This window comes from Pterocles gutturalis, unplaced genomic scaffold (assembly GCF_000699245.1).
Source record: "Pterocles gutturalis isolate BGI_N339 unplaced genomic scaffold, ASM69924v1 scaffold3959, whole genome shotgun sequence".
Taxonomy (NCBI): domain Eukaryota; kingdom Metazoa; phylum Chordata; class Aves; order Pterocliformes; family Pteroclidae; genus Pterocles; species Pterocles gutturalis.
The window spans coordinates 9,597-36,783 of NW_010135452.1; the positions used below are offsets into that span (position 1 = coordinate 9,597).

At 39.0% G+C, this 27,187-nt stretch overlaps 1 protein-coding gene across 1 annotated transcript; it reads right to left on the bottom strand.

Moving 5' to 3' along the window:
- Nucleotides 1-558: 558 nt before the first annotated feature.
- Nucleotides 559-25,116, bottom strand: CCDC138 (coiled-coil domain containing 138; the record flags this gene model as incomplete). The annotated part of the gene is made up of 12 exons (XM_010081879.1): nt 559-735; nt 8,551-8,743; nt 9,832-9,948; nt 10,756-10,920; nt 13,157-13,267; nt 13,349-13,426; nt 14,846-14,965; nt 19,912-20,070; nt 21,155-21,339; nt 23,395-23,510; nt 24,276-24,414; nt 25,056-25,116. Coding segments are annotated over 12 exons (1,621 nt in total), but the record flags the coding sequence as incomplete, so codon positions are not given.
- Nucleotides 25,117-27,187: the final 2,071 nt, after the last annotated feature.

Here is a 27,187-nt window from a genome sequence, read left to right on the forward strand (position 1 = left end):
TGCTGAAACAAATAAGACAATCAAACCTTTTATAGGGCCACAGCACAGTAAAATTCAGCAAAACATAACCATCTCTTGTAGGAATGCCATTTCCAGTTTTTAGAAAGTGAAAAGTGACTGAGGATGAGTGGTTCATTCAAACTAGAAAAAGAAATAAAGCCTATTTTTCATCTCCACCTGCTGGCAGGTTTTCATGATAAGGCTTCTGTGGCATATCCTGACTTCAAAGAAAAGCATCAGCAAAGTAAAACAGTGGAATAAACTGAAAAGCCAAACCAAAAATAGCAATAAAAGATTTCACACCAATAAATAAGAAAGTAATCAGAACAAATTATAAAGCATAGGTGCTGAGAGGAGAAGGAAAGACAAGACAATTCAGAAAGAGACAGACAATTTAGAAATACATTTTATGCCTCTAATGAATTTACATGATACAAATTAATGCTAATACTAGATTAAATTATTTATACAGAAGAATCATGCTATTCTAATGTTGTATTTATGCTTACCTCACCCGTTTTCATCATTATTTATTTTTTTTTAATTACCCAAATTTACCAGATTCCATGGTCATCTGAAGTAATCCATCAAGAGCACTGGAAAGCAGACCTCTACTGGACACTTTCAAGTGACTTAATATGACAGGCACACACTGGTATTCCAAAAATAAGGCCTTCCCTTCATCTGTCTTCAAGTCTACGCGAAGGGAATCAAACGCCTGAGCCAGGTAATCCACTGAAAGATATCAGAATACAGACACTAAAACTTCTATAATCATAGTTGCATTAAGCAATATCTAAACAACTATCATGAGAGCTATTGTTGCAGATACATACTTGAAAGTGAAGCAGCTGAAAACGCTAAACTTTATTTTTATCTAAAGACATCCTATGCCTGTTTTTATTCCTTAACAATTTGTTGTTGAAGAAAAATATATTTACAAATATAAAGCTCTTCTAATATTTCACTTAAGAGGAAAGAAATTACAAGCTTGCATAGTTTGAGACAATGTTGGTTTCAACATCTGGGAAATCTCTGTTAAAGGACTCAAGGGCTGATTTGTCTGAATAAGAGCAATCACTTTAATGAGAGCAACTACTCTCACTCCATTCTATAAAAAGCCATAGTTTAAGTTTCAGTGCACACATTTTACATCCTCATCCATTGTGGAGTGCACTAAATTATACGAAGAATGTAAATTAAGGGAACCAATCTAATTTGCTTAATTTCCTGATGTCAAATCTTTCTCCGTATCTTGGAATAGCACTGATCATCTGGAGCACAGAAAATTAAGTACAAAGAACAATTTATCCTGTAGCAAAAGTTTAACTATGGTGCCATCTGCTGGATACTGACATTTTGAAGGAAATGGGATATATGTTCAAACCAAATGTGCTACTTTATCACTAGATTGTTAGTGCCATGTGGTCAGAGTGATCAAAATCATACACAGTGATATTCGGCATACGTTTAAAAACAGATCATATTTTCCATGTTATAGAAGCCAGCAGTAAAAAGCAACCATGAGAAGCTAACTGATTCATTCTAATCAACAGTGTTCATCTGCTTAGTGTAAGTGAATCTCTGGAATAACTCTTTTTTTGTATTGCAATTATAATTTGCATCATTTTTTTCAAACATTTCTAGAAATGTGAGTCTCAGTTTAAGACTAATTATCATGCTTCACCAAAATACCTTGACTGAAATAGTTCCCTTCAACACCTGAAATACTGTATTTGTTCATTAATGATGTCAGGGTGGTCTTCCACCATGTTTAAATCCTGTGTTTACTGTAAATGTAATATAAATACTGCATGGGGCAGTTCAGCATAAAGACATACTAATCTGCATAACGATATAATCCAGGATACCTTCCATGAACAAGCACGTTGTTCATTTTCTATGGATTTAAAATCTTTGATGTCCCTGATTAATGTCAGTCTAGGTGCCACAGATTGCACCAATTTTGTGATGTGGATCTCTGCTGCTTAAGAAATGGCCCAAAATTCATAACATATTTCATGCAAGAGAGTGAAAAAATCAGATGCCAAAGTAGGCATCTGATTCTGACATTCTGGCATGTTTTTTCAGGTCTACCTTGAAAATTAACATCTCTGTAACCTGTCTCCATCTCTTCGTGTTACTAACAGAGGGGATGCGTTACTAGTAAAGACATTTTAAAATGCAAACCATTCTAAGAACAAAAGGCAGCAAACAGAATCATGGAACAATTTAGGCTGGAATCCAGTCTAACTCTCCTGCCCAAAGCAGGACCATTTTTGAAGTTAGGTTAAATTGTCACTGTCATAACCCCACCGAAAAATTATTTGCTATCAAAATTATCTGTGCTTTTAAATTGTCTTTGAAAAGGGAAAAACAAGTAGTTAGTATCACAAAGAGCTGGAAAAGGGTTACAGATACATTCATTCTTATGCTATCCTTGTAAAACTTATTCTTGCAGAAAATCCCAGTTATGCACCACAGCACTCCTAAATTGTTGCAGGTAGGCAGTAATCACCTCTTACATCTGCTCTTAATGGTATATAATTAGTGCTTTCTTCCTGACTTCCATAAAAAGGATCTGCAACACCTCTTCCCTCTCTCCCTTGAAGAGAGAAAAGGCTTCATAAACGAAGGCAGCAGTTAACAAATCGGCTGAGACAACAGTTACTCTATTATTTGAGATATATTTTCCACAGTTTTTTCTCACCCTGTCCGGACACAATCTGAGTCTTGTTAACTTGTACCTTCTACTTTGAAACCTCTACTTTCTCCCTTTCCAAAGAGGCACACAAGACCCAACTTCCTCTATTTCTTGCCAACACAAAATTATGTAGGTTTTAAGTAGAGAATGCTACTTTACACTACTATTATACATCTCTGTTTGTGTGAAAGGTGGGAGGATCCTGGGAACAAAGTGGAAACAAACAAACAAACAAACAAACTCACAGTGAAAGGAAAGAGTCACTCACCCTGCGATGCCCCCCTAAACAACCACCTAATTCTTTTTTGTTATCAAAAGGCAGAAGTGTGAGCTGAAAATGATGTAACTGTTCCAGATACAATAATCCCCTGACAGGCACTGAAGGCTGTCTGAACTATATTGTTTAAGAGGATATTTGAATTTTTTTTTTTTTTTCCAAAGAAATAAAGACACAAAAAATGAAATCTTTATATAGTCAGAAGCTCAACTTGATAATATGTGGCAATTATATTGCATTTAGGATTCAGAGCGGACCTATCAATTCTGCTGCTTTTAGGCTGATGGACTTTTTCATTGCTCCATAGCAATCCTTGAAGCCATTATTGAATTAAAGCAATTAAGTCAAAAGAGAAAGCTAACAATAGAAGTCAAAATAAGACATTCTTTTCGATTGCTTATCAAATCTGCAGATTTACAAATTAAGAACCTTCAAGAACAAATCAGACTACGTGCTACTGCTTAAGTTTTCAAAGTCATATAAAAACTAGAAATAGGTAAGAATTTGTTTAAATTACCAAAGTCAATCTAGAAGTCAAATTTAAAATATCTCTACAAATCAGACGGATGGAAGGTTTTTCTTCTCTAGGTTCTGACAAAGAAGTGTACACCAATCCTTATATCAAAAGGATAAGGAAGGAAAGCATTAAAAATCCGACTTTGTGCCTCTTCTCATATTGTCCTCAACACTCAAAACTCACAAGAAACAGCCCATTTTCATGATGAGGCTTTGAGCAACCTGGTCTAGTAGAGGGTGTCCCTGCCCATGGCAGGGGGGTTGGAACTTGATGATCTTTTAGGTCCTTTCCAACCCAAACCATTCTATGATTCTATCATCACTAAAGAAAATGTGGTCTTTTCAGATCATATCTATTTTCAAAGAAGGCCCCACTAAGAAGATTTGCCACAGTATCTTGAAAACTGCACAAGTGGAGTAACATGTCATGATCTGAAGCAGAAGTCACTATTTTCAGAGCTGTGTTATCTCACAGAAACATAAGAATGGTCTGGGTTAGTAGGGACCTTAAAGATCATCTTAGTGAAGCCATGTTGGCTGTCACCAATCACCTCTTTATTTTCCATGTGCCTGAGCATAGTTTCCAGGAGGATCTGCTCCACAATCTTGCTAGACACAGAAGTGAGACTGACTGGCCTGTAGTTCCTTGGGTCTCCCTTTTTTCTCTTTTTAAAAATGGGGGTTATGTTTCCCTTTTTCCAGTCAGTGGGAACTTCTCCATACTGACACAACTTCTCAAATAGGATGGATAGTGGCGTAGCAACTTCATCTACCAGGTCCCTCAGGACCCACAGGTGCATCTCATCAGGTCCCATGGACTTGTGCATCTTCAGGTTCCTTAGGTGGTCTTGCACCTTATCTTCTCCTACAGTACCCAGTTCTTCATTCTCCCAGTCCCTGCCTTTGCCTTCTGCGACTTGGGCGGTGTGGCTTGAGCACTTGCTGGTGAAGACTGAGGCAAAAATGTCATTGAGTACCTCAGCCTTCTCCATATCCCAGGTAACCAGGTCTCCTGTTTCCTTCCAGAGAGAGCCCACAATTTCCCTACTCTTCCTTTATCACCAGTGTACCCATAGAAGCTTTTCTTGTTGCCCTTGACATCTCTGGCCAGATTTAATTCTATCAAGGCTTTAGCTTTCCTATCCTGATCCCTGTCTGCTCGGAAAATTTCTTTGTATTCCTCCCAGGCTAGCTGTCCTTGTTTCCACCCTCTGTAGGCTTCCCATTTATGTCTGAGTTTGTCCAGGAGTTCCTTGTCCATCCACGCAGGCCTCCTGGTGTTTTTACCTGACTTCTCTTTGTTGGGATGCATCATTACTGAGCTTGGAGGAAGTGATCCTTGAATATTAACCAGATTTCTTGGGCCCCTCTTCCTTCCAGGGCTTTATCCCATGGTACTCTACCAAGCAGATGCCTGAAGAGGTCGAAGTCTGCTCTCCTGAAGACTAGGGGAGTGAGTTTGCAGTGCACTCTCCTTGCTGTCCTAAGGATCTGGAACTCCAGCATTTCATGGTCACTGCAGCCCAGGCTGCCCTTGAGCTTCACATTCCCCACCAGCCCTTCCTTGTTGGTGAGAACAAGGTCCAGCATAGCACCTCTCCTCATTGGCTCCTCTATCACTTAGAGAAGTAATTTATCATCAACTCATTCCAGGAAACTCCTGAGTGCACTCTCCTTGCTGTCCTAAGGATCTGGAACTCCAGCATTTCATGGTCACTGCAGCCCAGGCTGCCCTTGAGCTTCACATTCCCCACCAGCCCTTCCTTGTTGGTGAGAACAAGGTCCAGCATAGCACCTCTCCTCATTGGCTCCTCTATCACTTAGAGAAGTAATTTATCATCAACTCATTCCAGGAAACTCCTGGCTTGCTTATGCTGTGCTGTGTTGTCCCTCCAATAGATATCACAGTGTCTGAAGTCCGCCATGAGGACCAGGGTTTGTGAATGCGAGGCTACTCATGTCTGTCTACAGAGGGCCTCATCTGCTTGGTCTTTCTCGTCAGGTGGCCTGTAGCAGACCTCCACAATAATGTCCCCTGTCCTTGCCCTCCCTTTCATCCTGACCCATAAGCTCTTGGTCAGCTCCTCACCCATCCCCAGGCGCAGCTCCATGCACCCCACCTGGGCACTGACATAGAGGGCAATGCTGCCTCCTTGTCTCCCCTGTCTGTCCTTCCTAAAGAGCCTGTATCCTTCCATTCCAACATTCCAGTTTTAGGAGCCATCTCACCAGCTCTCTCTGATGCCAATAAGATCACAGCCCTGCAGGTGTGTGCACGTCTCTAACTCCTCTTGTTTATTCCCCATGCTACGTGTGTTTGCATAGAGGCACTTAAGCTGGGTGCCCGATGAAGCTGACTCACTGACTGGAATTCCTTTGTGCTGCTCTGCAGGTGCTCTCCTGCTGACCTGTGATCCTTCTCCAGGCTCTGGGCACCTACTGCTGGCATTGACACCAAATTGGTAGGAGTGGGATGGGCAGAGGTTCCCCTCCCCTGGCAATTTTAGTTTAAAGCCCTCTTCACCAGCTTGGTAAGCTGATGACCAAAGATGCTCTTCCCCTTGTCTGACAGATGGACCCCATCAGCCCCCACAAGACCAGGTTTCTCAAAGCAAGTCCCATGCTCTAAGTAGCCAACCCCTGGCTGTGGCACCAGTTGTGTAACCATTCATTGAGTTGCCAGATTCAACTGGCCCTTTCAAACTGCTTCCCTTTGACTGGGAAGATTGATGAAAAAACTACCTGTGCTCCATAGTCCCTTACCACTGCTCCCAAGCCTCTGTAATCCTTCTTGATACTCCTCAGACTGCTCCTGTCATATCTCCTGATATTACCTTATTTCCTTTTGCCTTGTTAACAAAGTACACTACTATACTACATCAACATAGGATTTTTTTGAATATTTTGGATAACAATGCCACTTTTCATGCTAGACAGGTGGCTTTGAAGTCATGAGGAACATTTTTATGTAAACAGAACATGGTCATTGTGCCTTTGTAAATTAGTGTATTTAACAGTGAAATCTGAATGGACAATCATATCAAGAACTGACAATTTCACAGATTATTATTTTTTAATGTTGATCATGTTTTATGGGCAGCCATTTGCAGTGCCAGACTTGGTAGGAGAAGAGGAGAGCAGCAGACAGGTAAGTGCTAGAGTATGAACCATATACTAAACTTAGACCAAGGGCCAAAGCAACTTCAGGACAGATACTGTATCACAATTCAATCTAACAATTATAATCCACTACACAAATGTCTTTATCTATGTGACTACAGATAAATCAGAAATACCTATGAACACCAGATTTATCTATAAAGATAAATACAGCAAAGTTGTAAATAACTATACCAGAAAAGAAACACTTGACACTGCAGCTGATCAGCCTTCCAGGGCATAGCTAAAAAACCTACTACCTTAAACAGGACAGTGAAATTCTAGAACGGTGCAAAATCTGCTACTTATTTCAGTTCATGAAAGGGCAACTAGCTGTGCCACTCTATGCAGTAAAGATCTTGGCAATCCAATCACTGCTGTAGTGACAGTTTGACAGAATTACCAACATGTCTTTTCCCCTTCTTCAAAAATGTCGATTTGTCTGACAACAAGTCGTCATAGAATCATAGAATGGCCTGGGTTGAAAAGGACCTTAAAGACCATCTAGTTTCAACCCCCCTGCTGTGGGCAGGGTTGCCAACCACTAGAGCAGGCTGCCCAGGGCGCCATCCAGCCTGGCCTTGAATGCCTCCAGGGATGGGGCATCCACAACTTTTCTGGGCAACCTGTTCCAGTGCCTCACCACCCTCTGCATAAAAATTTTCACCTAATATCTAACCTAAATCTCCCCTCTCTTAGTTTAAAACCATTCCCCCTCGTCCTGTCACTATCAACCCCTGTAAACAGGCGTTCCCCCTCCTGTTTATAGGCTCCCTTCAAGTACTGGAAGGCCGCAATGAGGTCTCCCCGGAGCCTTCTCTTCTCCAAGCTGAACAAGCCCAGTACCCCAACCTTTCTTCATAGAAGAGGTGTTCCAGCCTTTGTGGCCCTCCTCTGGACTCATTCCAAGAGATCCATGTCTTTCTTGTGCTGGGGGCCCCAGGCCTGGACACAGTACTCCAGATGGGGTCTCACAAGAGCAGAGTAGACGGGGAGAATCACCTCCCTCTCCCTGCTGGCCACCCCTTTTTTAATGCAGCCCAGGACATAGTTGGCCTTCTGGGCTGCAAGCGCACACTGCTGGCTCATGTCCAGCTTCTCGTCCACCAGGACCCCCAAGTCCTTCTCCAGGGCTGCTCTCAAGGAGATCTTCCCCCAGTCCATACAAGTACCTGGGATTGCCCCCGGCCCAAGTGCAACACCTTGCACTTGGCCTTGTTGAACCTCATTGGGTTCTCATGGGCCCACTTCTCCAGCCTGTCCAGGTCCCTCTGGATGGCATTCCTTCCCTCTATTGTATCAACTGCACCACTCAGCTTGGTGTTATCCGCAAATTTGCTGAGGGTGCATTCAATTCCCTTATCTATGTTGTTGATAAAGATGTTGAAGAGCACCAGTCCCAAGACAGACCCTTGAGGGACACCACTTCTGACTAGCCTCCATTCAGACATAGAGCCATTGACCACAACCCTTTGAATGTGACCAGCCAACCAATTCTTTATCCATTGAATGGTCCATTGCTCAAATCCATACTTCTCCAATTTAGAGAGAAGGATGTGGTGAGGGACCATGTCAAAGGCTTTGCACAGGTAAATTACATCTGTCACCCTTCCTTTGTCCACTGATGTCATCACTTCATCATAGAAGGCCACCAGATCGGTCAGGCAAGATATATTACAAGGTCATATTACAAGGAAAGCACAAATTCCAACATGAAATGAGTAATAGCAAGATTCATACTTGTTTCCAATATATTTTGCCTCACAAGGTATCAAAACTCAAGTAAAACCACTTTTCACTAATAAAGCTAGATGCTACAATATCACAGAAATGTTTTTTGTGCAGGCACACAACTGAAACAAATAAAAAACTAAAAAAAAAAATCAGAACTTACCTTGTGTCACTGTTTTAAGCACAATTAAAGTTGACAGAAACCTCAAAGGCATACAGGAACTCTTAAAGAAAGCTGCTGATTTTGATTTTCTCTCTGCAGACTGTTCAGAAGAACTATGTGGGTTTCCCTTACTTACTATGCCTTTGAAAATATCTTCTCCAAGTCTCCTCATTGTTGATGTCATTGCTGCATGCTGTTTCAAAACAATGCACACAGTTAGTGTAAACTTTTAAACACACTAAAATCCTATGTATTATGTAGAGATACATATGTTCCCCTAGTAATTAAATATCAAATAGCAAATGGTTTGACCATGTATTGGAATATAATCTGTACAGGAGATACTACTTTGTGTTCCAAAAGCAGTTGAACAACATTATCACAGTGCCTGATCAACACATACTTCACAAACAGACTAGTTCGTGAGGGCCCCTGATATGCTGACATTATTTAAGTCGCCTCTGGTTCCAGAACAAGCTCAGGTTCAGTCAACTCTATTTTGTAAGGTTGCCTGAAGTTATATCCCGCAAAACCATTTGCATAATCAAGGTCTAAACATGAACCTTAAGAATACTGTACTGGTAAGATCTATTAGACTTTTAATGACAAACAAATATTACATTAGAATCAACCTTCACAATATGCTCATTTAAAATAGTTTCTTACTCGGACTGAAACCAGCAGACTACTATTCTATTGAATTAAACTCAAGAGATTGACAATGTTTCCTTCCTTTTGCTTTAGCAAAAACACTACTGACAGCACTAGGCACTATACAGAATCTTTACAGTATGGCTACCGTCTTTTTCTTTATTACACTGCTAAATATTTTCTTATAGCAGTCTAGTCAAAGGATGTAAGGAATGTCTTGTGGTTAGACACTGAGCAAAGAACAGAAAAATCCAAATTCCTTTGCTGCTTTGCCACAGACTTCTACTGATTTCAAAAACTCTCATGTATAAAATTCACCTAAAAACATTGCCTTTTCTAGTGCAAAAGTTTTTGTAAATACATATGTAAAAATACAGTTTCTGAGACGCTCAGACGCGACAACAGAGATCACATACGTATGAAAACTATGTTTAGATACAAAATGTAAAATTTAAAACTAACTTGAAAAATAATTAACTTGAAATATGAATTTATGGTTTGCAAAGACAGAAGAGTTTCTTTTATATACACTACCTGAAAACATCCACTTTTCATATGTATTTAAAACACAATATCTTCCAGGAATTTACTTTTTAAAAAACTATACTGCAAAAGGACTACTTGTTTTACCTGAATACCAGTGTCTAGCTGTCTTATAGACCAGTAAATAAATTTAATCACAGGCATATGTAGTTTAGGATTCACAAATGGCATCCACTGGAGTTGCTCAGAAGCTACAGGCAAAAGCTGTAAAAATATACAAAAGTAGAATTACATGCAGTATATGAAACTACAATATAAGCTAACCTTTTTCCCTAATAAGTGAAAAACAAACAAACAAACAAACCTCCCCATTTTCTCTTGGAGGTTAACAGATTACATACGGAATTACTCATTGGGTAGATCCAGTACAGTTAACAGAATTACACGCATAGACAGATTTTAAACTGTACAGAGGTTTACATGCAAAAGTGGAGATATATCTCCACTCAACCTCAGTAAATCTAATCCCAATGGCTATAAATCCTCAATATAATGAAGAAAAACAGTAAAAGAAGATTTTCTGAACACCTCACTGATTTCCAAATCTTGATATCCCCAAAAAGAAAACCATAAAAGTGTTAAAAGTATAGCATAGTAATACTTTTTAACAGTCATAAATCGAAACTTTAATACTTAAGATAGGCATTGAAATATTGTAAATTAGATAGGTTCACCTCCTTAGAAAAAAGGAATTATGTACAGCATTACACAAAAATACAAGGCAAATTATCAGGTAACAGAAGTGACTTGAAATAAAATGCTGAAACTCCCAAGTTGAGACCGAACACCACACTTTTCCTTAAAAATTACCTGTATGCTTTACAGATGACAAATTACCTATTATACTTCACTGCTGGAATTAATACTGACTTAGTAACAGTGGTTTTGTTTCAATTACTGTACCCAAAGCATGTGTAAAACAGGCTGACCTGTTATATTTTCAAAATAATTTTTAAAACCCCATAAATCCAAAAACATCTCATCACAAGAAAACAATCCAAAATCCTTTACCTTCATACACCTTTCCTGGGTGCAGGCTTTTTTGGAAGTCTGAGTAACCAGAAGTTTATGACTGTCCTCTCTTTCTTCTTGTACTTGTATTTTACTAAGGTGCTGGTCTGAGAGCCAATCCATAAGAAAAGTTAAGAGCTCATAAACTTGTGAATTCAGTGGTAGCTGTAATATATCCACAACATCAGATATTTCAGTTTTCAACTTAATGACTTTTCTAAGCCAAAACAGTAACAGAGTGAAATATATGAGAGCATATTAGTACTAAAATATTACACATAATTTAATGGACAGTGAGTATATGCCTGATGAAATCTGGGAGGCAAGTTACTGTACTGTGAGCTTGTAGAAAACATTACATTCGAGGAAATAGCTATCTTGAACAGGCCATGTCTGCTCTGTTGGGCCTTGTACCCAGTGTTTGAGGAACCTGTATGTTGTAAGTATAACCTGTAACTTATATCATCTCTGGGAAAGGCAAACTGTGTGTGGACCAAAAGGTGGAATGTGATGATCCTGACCCAGAGACCACTGTATATTGAGGAGCCAGAGATCCACATCCCAGTTAACCTGAGTAGGTGCAGCCTGTCCTGTGCTGCACAGATCAATCAACTGCACAGTTGATCCTGTGCTTGGCCACAGGATAAACTCAGACAGCTCACTGTAACAGGAGCTTGCAGGCAGCTCCCACTTGGTACCAGTGATCATGCCTCCGGGCTGGCCTTGCCTTTGTCTAAAAGGGCAATAAGAATGTCCTACATGAATAGGGTTGTTTTCTTGCAAGAAAACTAGATAATAGCTTGAATAGCCAAAAAGGAGGAGCTTCTCTCCATGGACAAGACCTACTCAGTGTGCCCTGGGAAAAATCCACTGGGGCTCCATCTGATGCTGCACAAACACAAGGCTCCCAGCATTTTAAGTGATGTAATATCTACTTGTTATCTATATTCCTCCTCTTATTCTGTCTTATTAAAATAGCTGTTTTATTAAGGCATTTGGCAGGCCTTTCTTATAGAAATCCACAAAGAACCCTGCATTGTTTCTCTCTCTCACACCTCACTCCCCTTCCCATTGCAGAACAGGTACTATCTGTGATGGTTTCCAAGTATGAAAAAATATATACATAATTTATTTAATCCTTTCACAAATGGTTATAACAGGCCTGGGAAAAGATTTTCACATACAGAATCACTCAGTTTTATAATTTTGTCCAAATGAATTACATGAGAAAGCAAATCTTTAACGTCCTTTACGTGTGGAAATTCTCATTTCAGTGCACTAGACCTCTACATTAGACCATACAATCCACTGTTGTTAAAATTTAACTGGGTAACTAGCATTGTTAGAAGAAGAACAAAGACTTAATGAAATGGCAATTCTGTCTCTCTATCACATTACAATGAAATACTCTATGAAAGACACCCAGAGGTACCTGAAGACAGGCTGTACAGACAGTTCTCTAAAGACTTCAAAAATGTTCTTGTATCTACTTTCAGATAACTGTTTTCCTCTTCACTCAGAACCTTAACTACTGATAATTTTTATATTTCACTCGCAACCAAAGTATGCCAAAACCTAAGTAAACAGAGAAACACGTTTGCTATATATAGACAGCACAGTTTTAAGGCACCTGATGCAGATTAATTAAGTAGGATGGTGTGAATATCGCTTTCCCAATTCACAGTTTAGCTTCTAGCTGGAGAAAATCATTATCAGTTGGGAAGTGTTGTCAGAATACTACCAGAGGACGTGCTACTAAACAGAACAATATAGAGACAGAAAGCATTTCATTAAGTGATGTAAAAAGATACTATAAGGAAAACAATGTAATAATTTTGGAACAGTGTATGAACACTGCATTTATTCTCTCTCCCTCATTAAAGACTCAAAACCCTATTTCTTTCTCAAAAAAATAACAGGAATACAATCACCTCTGGCTTACAGAATTAAAATTCTTTATCCGATACCTCTGGCCAACTACTTTTTAGCTGGTGTTACTCATAAAAACAGTGCTGTAGTGCAGCAGTAACCAGAATTAGTTTAAAATTTGCTCCGACACAGGGAAAGAAACCAGTAACAGTGTAAGCAGGTTATAATTTTAATTGACAGATTAAAGATGATGTGACAGGAAGAGGAAAATTTATAATATAAATTAAAATATACACATACACTATATACATAGACAATATGAAATCCCACAGACATTTTTAGCAACAAGCTTAATTCTTTGTTAATTGCCTGTTTTCCCCAATATAATCCGTATCCTTTCCTACTGTAGCTAATTCACTCATAAAAGAAGTAAAATTGGAATTTACATTTTCCAATTTCTAGCAGATACACAGAGAATTTTTCCACTGCCTAATGTCTTCGGAATGAAACTTTGATTTTGCCCAATTCTTACCTTAGTAATTTTTGATGTTACCATCACTTTTTCCTGCTTGACAGGTTTACTTTGTTGCACCACTTGGCATACACCCTTAGACTTCTGTACAATTAAAAATTCATGCTTCCTCTATAAAAAAAAATGTAACAATTAATTATATTTGACTTGTTACCTTTAAAGAAAGCAGGTACACGCAAGAACAAACCTTACCTGTAGATTCTCTAAACGAGCTTGTACTTTTCTTGCTTGACCTTCCAACTTCTTGTTCATCTCAGTTACATCACTTAACTGAAAGAATTAGAAAATATTAAAGTATCTGTAAATTCAAAACCCACTTCTTGACTTAATTATCGCACTGAAATATTTCAGTGTGGTTGCTGAGCAGATAGATTATTTAAGTTTATTATTTAAGTTTTTTCTTCTGAATGTGTAAAGCGATAGAAATAAAATAATCATCCACCTCCTCAACAAATCACAAAATCACAGAATGGTTGAGGTTGGCAGGCACTTCTAGAGCTCATCATCCAACCTCCCGGATCAAGCAGAGCCAGCTGGCCAGGACCATGTCCACACAGCTTTTGAAGATTTTCAAGGTGGGAGACTTCACCACCTCTCTGGGCAACCTGTTCCAGGACAAATAAGACAGCAGTAGCTCTTTGTTGACCTGCAGCCCAACCTTTCAGTTTACAGGGGAAGAATAAGCACTACGGGGCCTCTCTATAGGTATACAGGCACTACACGTTTGATTACTTTTTATGAAGAAGTGACATAAAAATGGAGCACACATTTCAAGAATGGTCCAATAGCCTTGTTAATGGAGAAGGTGAAATTTTTCTTCTCTGCAGAATGAAACAGTTGCTGACCATGCTACAAAACCAATTTGCTCTGTGAGAAAAGATGGGGGAAACTGTAACTTCAATTTAAATATGAGAAACATGATCTATACATACAACAATGAACAGCATAATTATCATAGAAGCCCCCAGTTTGGACAGAAATGCAAAGACTTTATAGTCAAGGGAAATAAAGAGACAGACAGGTTGCACCAGAACCATCAACATTCTGGGAGTTACGTCTGACCTCTAAGGGAAACAATAAGGCTCTGATGTAGATTTTTATCGTACTCAGACTATCAGAACTGTAATTAATTCAATGAATAAACAATGGTCAAATAGTTTACACAACAATTTGTGTGTCAGCATTTTAGATCAGACTTAACAGTCAAGTGAGATGAAAACTCTCACTCTCTGTACTACTATGAACTACTGTCTCAGTTTAAGAACTGAGAAAATACTGCCTTAATTAACGTTTGCAAAAATAACTGAATATATTGAGCAAACATGAAGTTAGAAATGCACATTCTGCTTTTTATTTAATAGAATCAGCACAGCAATTCAGCACAGGGTGGATTCTATTATGTTATTTCTCTCCATCCACCCTGAGTTTGCTTCAGAGAACATGAATTCATCCTTCTTACAATTAGCTGTTGCTAGTGCATCAGAGAAATAAGTCCAACTATTTTTTATACAGTAAAAGAGGCTAAATTTCAAGTACAGAAGGTGTGGAATGTACTTTCAGTCATTCATACAGTTCTCGTCTTATGGAAACAAAAAAATCAGCAATTTTGCAAACTTAATCTGTTCAAATATTTAAAATTGTTGACTGCAATTTGTACAATTATTGACAATAGGAAATAACTAATTTTACCTGTTTTTTTAAAGAGTCATTCATTTCCTTCAAGGTGTCAAATGAGGACTTCAGCCTCCTATTTTCTTTAGTTATTTCTCTCAAGGCTTCTGTCAGCTGTTTAACTTCTGCTTTGTGTTGCTATAGAAATATCAAATTTAAAAATATGATTTACAAGAGACTACTTCTGAAACAATTCTAAGCTAAGTTCCATTTTAGTGTTAAAACAATAGGACAAACTTTGAAGATCAAGTTTGCCATTCTGCATGGCCAAATCTGAACGTTCAGCTAGTAGTGAGAAAATATCCACCCTGCATATTAACAAGAATCTATAAAGAAACGTGCACAGCCATTGCTCTTATTCTTTCTAGAATCTACCCAAAAGAGATTATATCAATACATACATTTCTCAGACAAGTCAGATGTGTGAAAGTTTTGTGAACTAAAACCAATGACAAAGCTTTTATTTACAGTTTACTCTTCTGTATAATGACAAAAGCCTGTGATTTTGTTTTGCAGCAGCTTTTGAGGTTTCAAATAGTTCTTCTGGCTTTGCTCACTCTGAATCATGCAGAGCAAGAAGCTAATTTTATGCCTCTTAAACTAGTGCTCTGGTTTACAGCACAAGCATATGAATTGCTAACTACAACCTGCATATCCACTATCATTCTTCTCATTCCCCTGAATCTTATTTTGGATTTAATATTCTCTGGACACCAGTGTATCTGGTGTACCTCAAATTTGATAAAACAGCAAAATTTTATTTTACTGAAAATATTCCAGCTACATATACTTACTCTCTTTCATTTCTCCCCTTCCATGAATTCATTATTCATTACTCATTCACACACTCATTCTCTATTTTTCCATTTCTAGTCATATCCTCTCTTCCTACATGTGCAAATGACAAAAATAAAGCACAGTAGCGGTTTAAAGGAAGCAAGCCTTGAAGAGATCCTTCTCTATATTTCTGCTTGGAAGCACAGTGTGACAGTGCGCTCCCCCCTTCCCCCACCCTGGCTTAAGCAGTAACCACCAGTGGTGGTCACCATGGCTGCATGTGGCTTAAGGTGGACTCTGGGGAGACAGATAACAACACAATAGCCAAGGGTTATCTTGTGCATCTTGCTCAACAGCTGAGTGCTAGCTGAGCATGCACTAACCAAAATACAGTTGGTATGCAAATATGACTATATGTCAACATCTTACTCCATAAACAGTAGACAGCCCAGGGCCCACTGATCTCTCCTGCATGGCAGCAGGTTGCACATCAGGATCTCCCTTTGAGTAGAGACACCTCTCAGGGTTACTCTGTGAGGCTGAGAGAATCCTTATCACATCAGATACTTGGAAAATTAATTGGAAATAAGTGCTGAAACTTATCCTAGCTAAGTGATATTAAGGATTGATTGTGCATATGTAATCCTTTAGACATAAACTGTTGAGCAAGTCTGGATCCAGCTGCACCTAGACTCCTCTCTAAGCAGGAGTTTAAAAAGCAAGAGGTTCCTTCCTGAACCTCATGATTCAAGGGGAGGGTCACCCTGACAGTTTTCCGACCTTGTCCTCTACGCAGTAAATAATCAAGTGTACCTTGCCATCAAATCTTGTTAAACCACTGTCACATTTACCACTGAACTGTGTTAATTCACTGTTTTATATCAATAAAGTGCATTGTTGCTTCTCTCTTGCAAGCAAAATGCATAACTCTCTCTCACTTCCCCTGCAACAAATAGGAACTTCCATTCCACCTATAAAGGAAAACCATCTACAATTGCTTTTTTCTCAATTGCCACTCTTCTTCAGTCAATAGGATCAAAACAGCTGTGGGCAGGACAGAAGACAGAATTTGTCTAAAGCACCTACCCACACTTGGCTAAGATGACATGAAATGACAGATCCCCTTTTCATACCAATAAACATGCAGATACTGCTTCACTTCCATTTTCTATGTACACAACTAAGAGCTTCACTTGAAGTTCAATAGCCGCTCTAGGAAGAATCAGTAAAGAATTATTAATCTGAAAAGTAAGTAGAACCAATTTGGTTGCTAAGCCATAAGGCTGCAGGTGATGCCACAATGTTTAAGCCATCGACTTCTTCCATAAGCAAATCAGGCGACGTCATCCATATCATAACCAGCTATACCATTTCACTCCTGATAAAGAGTCTGTTCTTAAGTCATCCAATACTGGAAACACTGCAGTCTTAGTGATCTACCTGTCCTGATGCTTAACTATTTTTGCTTAGATCTAGTTTTTCCTAACACTTAACCTAATTTTCCCTTACTACCACTACTACTTCTCCTATCACAGACATGGAAAAAAAACATCATTCCTTCCTCTTTGTTGCAGCCTTTTATGTAGCTGAAGCTTGGTACATTCACTCTCAATTCATCCTGTATGTTGAACCCATGCATCTGCTCATCCGCTATTTCTGCAGTCGATATTTCTATTCATGTGCAATACTGTACACTCACACCTTTGGAACAGTATAACTTTTTTTCCAGACCTACCACACCTTCAATTTGTCAAGATCAATTTTAATCCTAATGCTCTTTTTCAGCATGCTTGAAATTCCCCCTCACTTGCTATTTTATTCAAATTTAATAAACATGCTCTTTCTCGCCATCAAATTTCTTATTAAAAATACTGAATAATACTGGACTGAAAAGAATCCACTGTGTACATTCCTTCAACTTTACTGTGAACTACTGTCTCACTACAGCTTTACACCAGCTGCATTACATCTATGTTATACTTCCTAATATAATCATGAAAATGCCATGCAAAACTGTATAAAAAAATTCTAATTAAGTCCAGACATACATGTAACTACTACTTCTCTATTAGCAAGGCCTATTAACTTGTTGCAATGGAAATCAGACTGATTTGACAATTTATGATTAACATACGCCAGTAGTTATTTATTGCATTGTTTTCTGCATTGTGCTTCCGACTGTTTGTTGATACCTTGTTTCAGGATTTATTTACCTATTTATTTATTTAGAGAACTGACATTAAGTTAATGGCTGTACAACTCTTCACCTTCCCAAAAGAAAGGCACCACATTTTATAACCACTGATTTTTCCTGGGTTTTCATCAGCCAGTTCTCTGACTGGTGTAACTTTCTTAAAGCCCAAAAGAGTTGAAACATCTAAATTAACACCTTAAATTATTCCTTCCCTATTCAAAAGTTGAGGTCCCTCTCCTCTGACACCCTCTTCCCCTTTTTAATGTGAAATCTATCCTCCCTCAAGAGCTTGTGGGAAAGGTTTATCTGCACACTTCAAATAAATTTTATTTCTCAGCTTATGGTTTTGACATTAAGTACGTATACTTAAGGACTTCTGGTGATCTTCTAGAAAATAACCAAAACTTTTCACAAGACCTAAATTCAATACAAACACCTACAAGAACAGTGTTGTTGAACATATTTTTCTGTTCTTGAAATCATACCACTTAACTTCCTTCTATACCCCCAAAGTTAGGGTAATCTTTCCTTCCTTTGAACTTTTTGAGTGGTTTTTTTGCTAATGTTCTCTGCAATAGTTGTTATGTCATCTGTTATGGTTTTGTGTGTGGGGTTTTGTCTGGTAGCAGGGAGGGGCCACAGTAATGGCTCCTGTAGCTGCAAAAGGTTTCCCTGGACTCCAGCTCTGCTGGCAGCAAGGGAGGGGCTGCAGTGGTGCCTCCTGTAAGTGGCTGTTAAGGGTTCACCCCCATCCCCCAGCTCCAAGCCTTTGGTAACTGGGAGGGGGAGTGGGGGAAGGAGTACTACCAATCTGGCCCCTGTGAGAAACTGCTGGAAGTTTCCCCAGCTTCAGGCTGGACCCACCCCAGGCCAGGGCTGAGCCAATCGGCACCTCTGCGAATAACAGATTTAAGAGGGGGCACGGAGCAATGGCTTTGGTGCGGCCCAGGGCAGGGCCCAGCTCAGGCGGGCTGGTCCGGCCGTCCAGCCGCCTGCTTGGCTTCTGCGAACTGACCTGCAGTAGCCCAAGCCTCCGCCATAACTCGCCCGAGAGTCCTTTTTACCGTTTTCCCGGGAGCCGATGAAGACCTGTGGCGGAGAGAGGAGCAAGATTTTGAGGGAGACAGCCACGCAGACACTCGGTCAGAGTTATGAAAGGGAACGCTCTCAGCACTTCCCCTGCAGCGTGGTGAAGGAAGATGCAGCCGTGGAGGACCCCACGTTGGAACTACGGAGAAGCCCACACCGGAGATGGGCAGTTGTCAGGGGACAACTGTAGCCCCGTTTGGAAAAGGACTCACGCCAGAGTAGCTCTTGAGAAGGGCTCTCCCGTGAGAAGAGACCCCCACGCTGCAGCCGGGAAAGACTGTGAGGAGCTCTCCCCTGAGGAGGAAAGAGCGGCGGACTGACTGCATCCCCCCTTCCCTGCCCCCCTGCGCTGCTGGCGGGGGGAGAAGGTAAAGAACAAAGCCTTTGGGCTTTGGGAAGAAGGGAGGGTTGGGGGAGAAGTGCCTTTTTAAGATGTGGTTTCTCTCTCTCAGTATCTTGCTTCTTGTTGTAAATAGTTAATAAATTGTTTTCTTGTTCTTCCCAAGTCGTGTTGGTTTCTTGCCCGTGACCCTAAGTGGTGAGTGATACCCTCCCTCTCCCTGCCTCAGCCCACCAGATGTTTAGCAAAAACTGTCCCCATGGCTTTATAAACCACAACACATCTCACTGTGTCTTAAAGCCCTGCCAAGGAAATCTACCTCAGCTACAGCTAATGCAAAGATACTCATTGAAGTTACACACGTTTACAGACAGACCACATTTTTTACCTAATACTGGTCATATAGTTTTTGCTATTCTAGAAACAAGTTACCTTCTTTTCTAATTTGTAACAGTAAAATGAACCTATATATCAGATTACTAAATGCACCATTCTGAAAATAGAAGCCATACAATAACCCTGACAATATCGTCTCGGACTTTTTACATAAAGGTTTCATTTGGGGATTTCAAGCACTTTAAAGCAGGAAGCATTATATCCAGCAAACATGTGATGGCTTAAGATAAAGGCAAACAAGTTAAATGGCATGAAGAACAATAAACATCATTAAATATATTACTGCACCTCTTTTATAATTCCAAATTTTGTGTGAACTTCTTCCTCAACACCTCTTATTTTAGCCAAAGCTGCTTCATGTCTAAAAAGCAATGCTTCTCGCTCTGTTAGAAAATGCTCTCGTTTCTGGAGCTGCAGAGCATACTCCCGCTGTGCTGCACTTTCTCTCTGTATCAAGAAAAAAAAAAAAGTTGAAATGGATTTAAAACCCATGAAATTATCACAATTTATACTGAATTTGAATTTTCTCTCTCAGAGACATGATTAGCTTTTTGCAAAATTACAGAGTGCTACACAATAATTTACTAATTAAAAGTATCCTGATGGCCATCTATGTTCAATTTCTCCAAGACGTTAACCCAAATGACTTTGATGTGCATCAGGTTAGCTCGGCCTCCCAAAATACAAAATTCAACCCTACATGGTTTTTCAAGTATAAACCTAGGTAATTAAACTCAGGCTTATGCTTTCAGCAGCTTTGGATAACAGTATTAACCATAAGACAAAACAGAGTCTGATGCAACTGTCTACCCTCAACACTAGATTACTACATTGTTCCTTCGATTAGTGGGAAGCATCACTGAAAAAAAGCGGTGAGGAAAAAGAGATACAAAACTTTTTTTATTTTTATTTCATACAGTGCCAAAGACTGTCCTGGCAGGGAATCTAGCAGAAGCATGGGAGCTATTACAGAATAAAACCATAAAGAAGGTTCTTCTGTTAGTGGCCTGGACCTGCTAGAGGATGAAATGTTGGGATACCACAGCAGCACAAAAAGAAAGTTATGGCAGAATGGAGGTTTTTTGCAGGAGGCCATGAAAGCAAGAACTCTTGAATGCCTGGATCCTGGAGAATAGTTTCAGATGCTCTCAGGAGAAGCAATGGTTGCAGGTATTTCCCTCCACGCCCACAGTGCACCACAAGACATTCCTCCTGGACATAGCAACACTGTGTTCAAACTCCCTCAAGCTGAATTTTATCTGATCTACCCACTATGCAAGTCAAAGCACCATTAGCAAAACAGTGAATTAATTTAGGGGAAGAGGCAAATGATGACAGAGTTTTAATATATGAGTAACTGTGATTAGCATGAGTAATAGTAATAAATAATATTTCTAGTATATAGGTAAGCAAGTTTTGGTATATAAGTAATAGTGATGTAGTATACAAGCAATTTCTGAATTCTCTGTCAAAAATGAGAATCTTCATAACATTACTCAATAATTTTTTTTAAGGAGATTCCATTTCCTACCTGGAGTTTCTGATGTATGACAGACAATTCATCATAAATTTGACTGATGTGAGGTGGTATTAAGCCTTGACTATTGCATGCCTGAGCATCAGTTCCACTCATAATTTTCCTTACCAAACCATCAGTAATATTTTGGTCACTATTTTCTTGTGTATTTGCAGCCAAATGGAATGGTAAGGTGCTGCCTATGGAAAGCAAAAACCCATTTTACATTAAAAAATTAGTTCTAGATAAACAATGACAATTGTTCCAAAACAGCAAAAACTTATTTTAGGCATTTAGAGTGACAAGTATAGAGCAAGAGTTATCAAAATGAGAATGTAATCTCCTAAAGAATTATGAAGAATTGCTCAAAGTTCTGTTCCGTTACTTGTTTGAACTGAACAGTGATGGAGCTTTATAGGTAAAACTATGGCCTCCACTTCAATACAGAAACTCCATTGATACCTGCATGAGATCCATGCACAGACTGAATCACAATGTAACCAAAATCTCCTATTCTTTTTGTAAGGGCTTCAGGCAAGTGATTCACTGCTGACTAGACGTCAGCCTGACATCTAAGTTAACAGAACAAGACTTAAGAAACTACTGGACACAACAAGCACAAGAGGTTAGGAGGGGACACAGCTGTGACAGCTGAACTTAACTGACTGAAGAGATACCCCCCATCATACAACATCACGTGCAGCAATACAAGCTGGGGGAAGAAGAAGGAAGAGGAGGATGTTTGGAGTGATGGCACTTTGTCTTCCCAAGTAACCAATATGTGTGATGGAGCCCTGCTTTCCTGGAGATGGCTGAACACCTGCCTGCCCATGGGAAGCAGTGAACTAATTCCTTGTTTTGCTTTGCTTGCATGCGTGGCTTTTGCTTTACCTATTACAATATCTTCATCTCAACCTAGGAGCTTTCCCACTTTTGCCTTTCTGATTCTCTCCCTTCCTACTGGGTGGGGACAGAGTGAGCAGGCCACTGTGGGGGGCTGAGCTGCCTGTGGGGTTAAACCACAACAGGTACTGATGTAGCAAAACTCAGGCCAATGAGGTAAAAGTAATAGGCTGTCTATTTGGCAGGCAGCTGGGGAAGAGAAAAAAAGTACAATGAGAAGAAGCACCAAGAAACAGTAAAAAAGTTACTAGATAAGCAAATGATGCTATCAGGGCTTATTGGTGGTATGCATCAGGCAACCCTGTGGTTGATCATCCATCACAGCTGGAGCAGAACAATAAACCAAACCTGTTGCTCTGCCACAGTGTCAGTTTCAGGGGTGAGGAAGGAGAGCATAACTAGTACAATGCTACACGAATCATGAAAGAAAAAAAAAAGAAAACCGAAAAAAGTAGTTGTATCTGAAAAAAATGTATGTGATATTTATCAGAGTTTTGTATTTCTTTCACCTTTGATCCCAAATACAGTAAACCATGCATTTTTTCTGGTGCAATTCTTTTTTTTTTTTTTCTTATCACAAGGAATGTGTTTTCAGAAAACTGTTCCCATCCATTTATTACAACTCTTGGTGAGAGTCTATCACAGTTCCATTGATCTGTTCTGCCTGGCTTCTGAGACTCCTTTTAGCCACTTGGGGTTGGTTGGCTGGCTGGCTGGCTGTCTCCACACTCCCAGATACACTTTCAAAATAATACATGAATGTTCTTCTAAACCTAAAACTCTCCACAAGAGGCAGAGCTACACTGATTCACAAAATCCTCTAATTTTGGCAACATTTTCAAACAGTTGAAGTGAATTAATGCCAGCTGGTCCCTACTACAATCTTACAGTTAGAATTTCCTAAGTTAACTGAACAACAGAGAACACTCACTCTACCGAGTGCCAGTTTTCAATCCTTACACTGACAAAAGACATCTGACTAAACGGAGTTGCAGTATTCGTTAATGCAGCTAGCTACTTAAAACAAAATAAAACAACCAACCAACCCCAAACCACCTAACTGACCCTGTTTCTTCATTCATATTATAAAGTACCTGGCAACCCGTTTCATAAAAGGTTGTTTTTTCTTTTTAAAATATATGTTAATATTGCATCAAGTATGTCTGGACCTCCTAAAGTAATTCTAAAGGAGCTACACCTACATGAAAGGTTAAATCCCCAAATTAAAATACATTTTAGCTGATTATTGTATTTCTGAACTGAAGAGAAATACATTTACTAAAACGTTTTTTAAATTACATGTTATATGTCACACAGAGTTGTGAAAATATTTAAAATTCAATATTTATTACCTGTTTCCGCATGTATAGCTCTATTTTGAAATGCATAATTTTCAGTGCAATTCACGGTCTTTTCTTCTATTTCTAGACCGCTTGAATCACAAAAAGAATCTTGCTCATTATCAAAACTAAAAAAATACAAAAAAAGCAATAATTTGAAATTATTCTGTCCCTTTCTAACATATTACATTTAGAGCATTGAGAGACATTTGTATAAAAATGTAAACATTGCTCAATCTAAGATTTTTATATTTGACTGATAACAAATAGTAGAGTGAAATCATTTGGATGGAAGGCATTATTACTCACAAGAATTTATCCACAATAATTAGTAATGTTGCTGAGTTAAGAGTGGTAACAATAAATAGAATTTTCATGTTGTAAGCACATGTATGCAGCAGGTAAAACCAACACTCTTTTCTTACCACCAACCACCAAATTCCAGGAAAGTTAAAAATACAAATCTCTTTTTTTCATATTTGGTGTAAAGTAGCCCTGAGAAGAGATTTTTTGGCTTTTGGAATCAAATTATCTCTAAATAAACTTAAAGCTGTTCATCAGCCTGAGCTATTTGCTGTCCTCCTAGTCCAGTTTATATCACCAGTTCAGTTTATATCATCCCCATATTCAGTTTATATCATCTAGTCCAGTTTATATTATCCCTGTTTACTAATAGCAATTCCAACATAGATTAGACTAGAAAGCAAGTGAGACAATACTCTTCATCAAAATCAGCATTCACGTTATTTCATACATCAGCCACAAACAGTTCTTTACTTAACAAGAATCATAAACAACTTCTGGATGTGGGCAATCTGAATGTGTTGTTTACTCATGGTTTATCTAGATTGCGAGAGATAATAAACAAGAGATGAAGAAAAAACACCTCTTACCAATCCAAGACTTTAAAACTTCGTAGCAAATCAATAGAAGATGTGATGCTGTTCTCTATTCCACTTCCAGCAAGTTCTGACTCTAAAGAACATTTGGATAAAGAAATAGCTGTATTTTCCAGTGAGCTGTCCATGTCACCTGGAATATATAAAAAAATTAATAATTTTATTTTGCATTTGAGAAGCTGACATTAAGAATTTGACAAGGGCTCATTAGAAATGCTTGCTATATAGTCATGGAGGCTTAAGAACCAAAAAAACCACTGACACAACCTGATGAATGAAGAATTATAATAACTTAAACTACAGGAAGAATTACTTAATCTTCAAACCAGATTTGTCTTTCTGAAGTTTCACAGCTTGCCTTCATATACTAATTTTTCTGTAACCAAAACCTGTCAAATACATTGTTTTACCCTCCTGTCCACATGCACCAGCAACATGTGTCTCTAAAGAAGCCTAAAGACATTCTAAATATTAAATGCACATGTATCTTTAAATTAAAGCCAAAGGTATGCATTATAAAGTGGACTGCTACCAGCTACTTCAAGCAGGACTTAAAAACAGGTTGAGAACCATTGTACTAAAGCATCCTTTGTGCTCTTCATATGAATGTTAATGCTTCCAGGCTGGCTCCCAGACATCAAAAACCCCTGATCAAGAAAGTCTACCTATTTAAAATGAGAAAACACAAAACTATTTAAAATTATTTTAGGAATGATACACTTTTAGTATATGTTTTCCCTGGAAAAGACATCAAAGCACCATTGTTTATATTACCTTTGTATACTAGGGAGCTTCCATTCTCATATTCAGTATGTAGTGCTCCTGAAAGGCAGTCCTACAAGACAGCACAAAACCACTGACATATAGTCAGAATTTTCAGGGAAAGTGTATGTTACAACCTACTTGTTTAACAGTTACAATGCCTTGTGGCAGAACTTACTACAAACTACTGACTTTGAAAACAAAATTGTTTTTTTAATATATAAACATAAATGTCCCTCATATTAATATAAAGAGGAAAATATATCCCCCACAGTCTAACAATGAAATACTCATAGTGTTACATGTGAAAATATTTGAGAGACTATAAGACACTATGAAGACAGTGATGTAAAATAAGGGCATGAAAGTAGGATCAGGTAATCACGGAAGCAGCGCCATCTATCTTTACATCTAGGCTTTCATGTCAAAGTTGTCTGCTCTGCTTTTTCCTACTAACTCGTAACTAAGTACCAAAAAAAACCAAATGACAGAAGTATTAGGCTACAAGAAAAATCAATTAAATGTACACCAGAAAAGATCAGACTCAACGCAGCTCTCATTACCTTACTTGTGTTTCACTGCATCTCTCTCCTATGATCTAAATGACTGCTGTATTTTCTTGCACATAAATACTGTTTTTTAAATGAAATAACAAAAAAGCACAAACAAAACTAGCATTTCCTTCCTTGCAAGCATTACACTTTAAAGTCTCAGTGATACTTCTTAGGGATAACTTTTGAAAATTATTTTTTCTTTAAAGAACAGTTCTGTAATTCAAAGCAGAATTATCCCCTAAGAAAAACAAAGCACATAGAGCACCACAAAATGCTATCTGACTTGTAAATCCTTCTCGAGGAACTAAGGGCAGATACATCCAGATTTGAGCTCCTAAAGAACTCAAATCTTCACCTCATATTTAGAATGGTTCCTGATCCTAAAACAGCAAGTCATACCTCCTTGTAAAAAAAGGCTGGTTTCTGTATTCACTTGATGATTCCCAGGACCAACTTGATCTCCCAGTCCAACTACATGTCTAGCCCAAATCCAGCTTTCAATCTCTCCCAATCTTTGGCTGCTCACGGGTATTTTTACAACATATAGTAATACCCTTGCAGCACGAATTCGAACATTTAAGGTCTGTTATTCCCTGGATGCACTAGAAGCATTTGACCCATAGAATACAGATGCATGAAAGCAACTGCACAAATTCATCTCAGTGCAAAAGAAACAGATTTCAGACAAAATAAAAGTACTTAGACAGTGAATATTCCTTCTACAGTGTCAAAGACTTTTGAAACATCAGCATGTAGGAGGGGTCTTTGTTGCTGGATTTTTAGTCAGATCAGTTTCCTAATCCACTGTACAGACTCATAAACCCTTAGGTCAGCACAAATAATGGAAACAGAGGAATCACAATACAGTTCCTTCGTTCACACCAGTGCAAAGAACCTGGCATTCTCTGGTGTAAAATAACATTGCTTTACCTCAGCAACGGAATGATACCCATCATAATTTACTGTCTGGTCATTGCGGCAGTCTCCTATGAACTACAGGTTTGATTCTCCTCTGGTTGACAAAATATAGAACAATTTCGTGCTCCCTGAAAACAGAGCTAATCACTAGGCTTTATGAAAAACCACAAACACCCCTGACACATTCTAAACAAGGCTAGCAATTGCTGTGGCAAACGAAGATATGCATTAAATGAGTTAGTCCATTACCTGTACTTCAGACATGCCCAGTACACTACATCTAAGAGGATTCACATACTATCTTGCCCAACTGGCAGTCACCAGAATGGTTTAGGCAAAAACTAAGAGCCAAACTGCTCACGCTGTGTTTTGGGAATGCATAAAACTTGGAATTGCAACTTCCAGGGAAATTCCAAGCCCAGACAAGGATGACTCTTCAGTAGTTCCCCTGTAACGCAATCCGAGCAGAGGGACGGGGTAGGATTAGAAAGAATACGCTTCTACACACGTAGAGATCCCAAAGTCTGTTTAAATCCTATTTTTAGCTCTCACGCGTATATAACAGCGCAGTGTTTACAACGAACCCCAGGGGAAGGGACACAGACCCCCGCCCCCCCATGCACCTCAGGAACTGGGTGAGGAGGAACAGTTTTCCTCCTCCCCCCACACTGC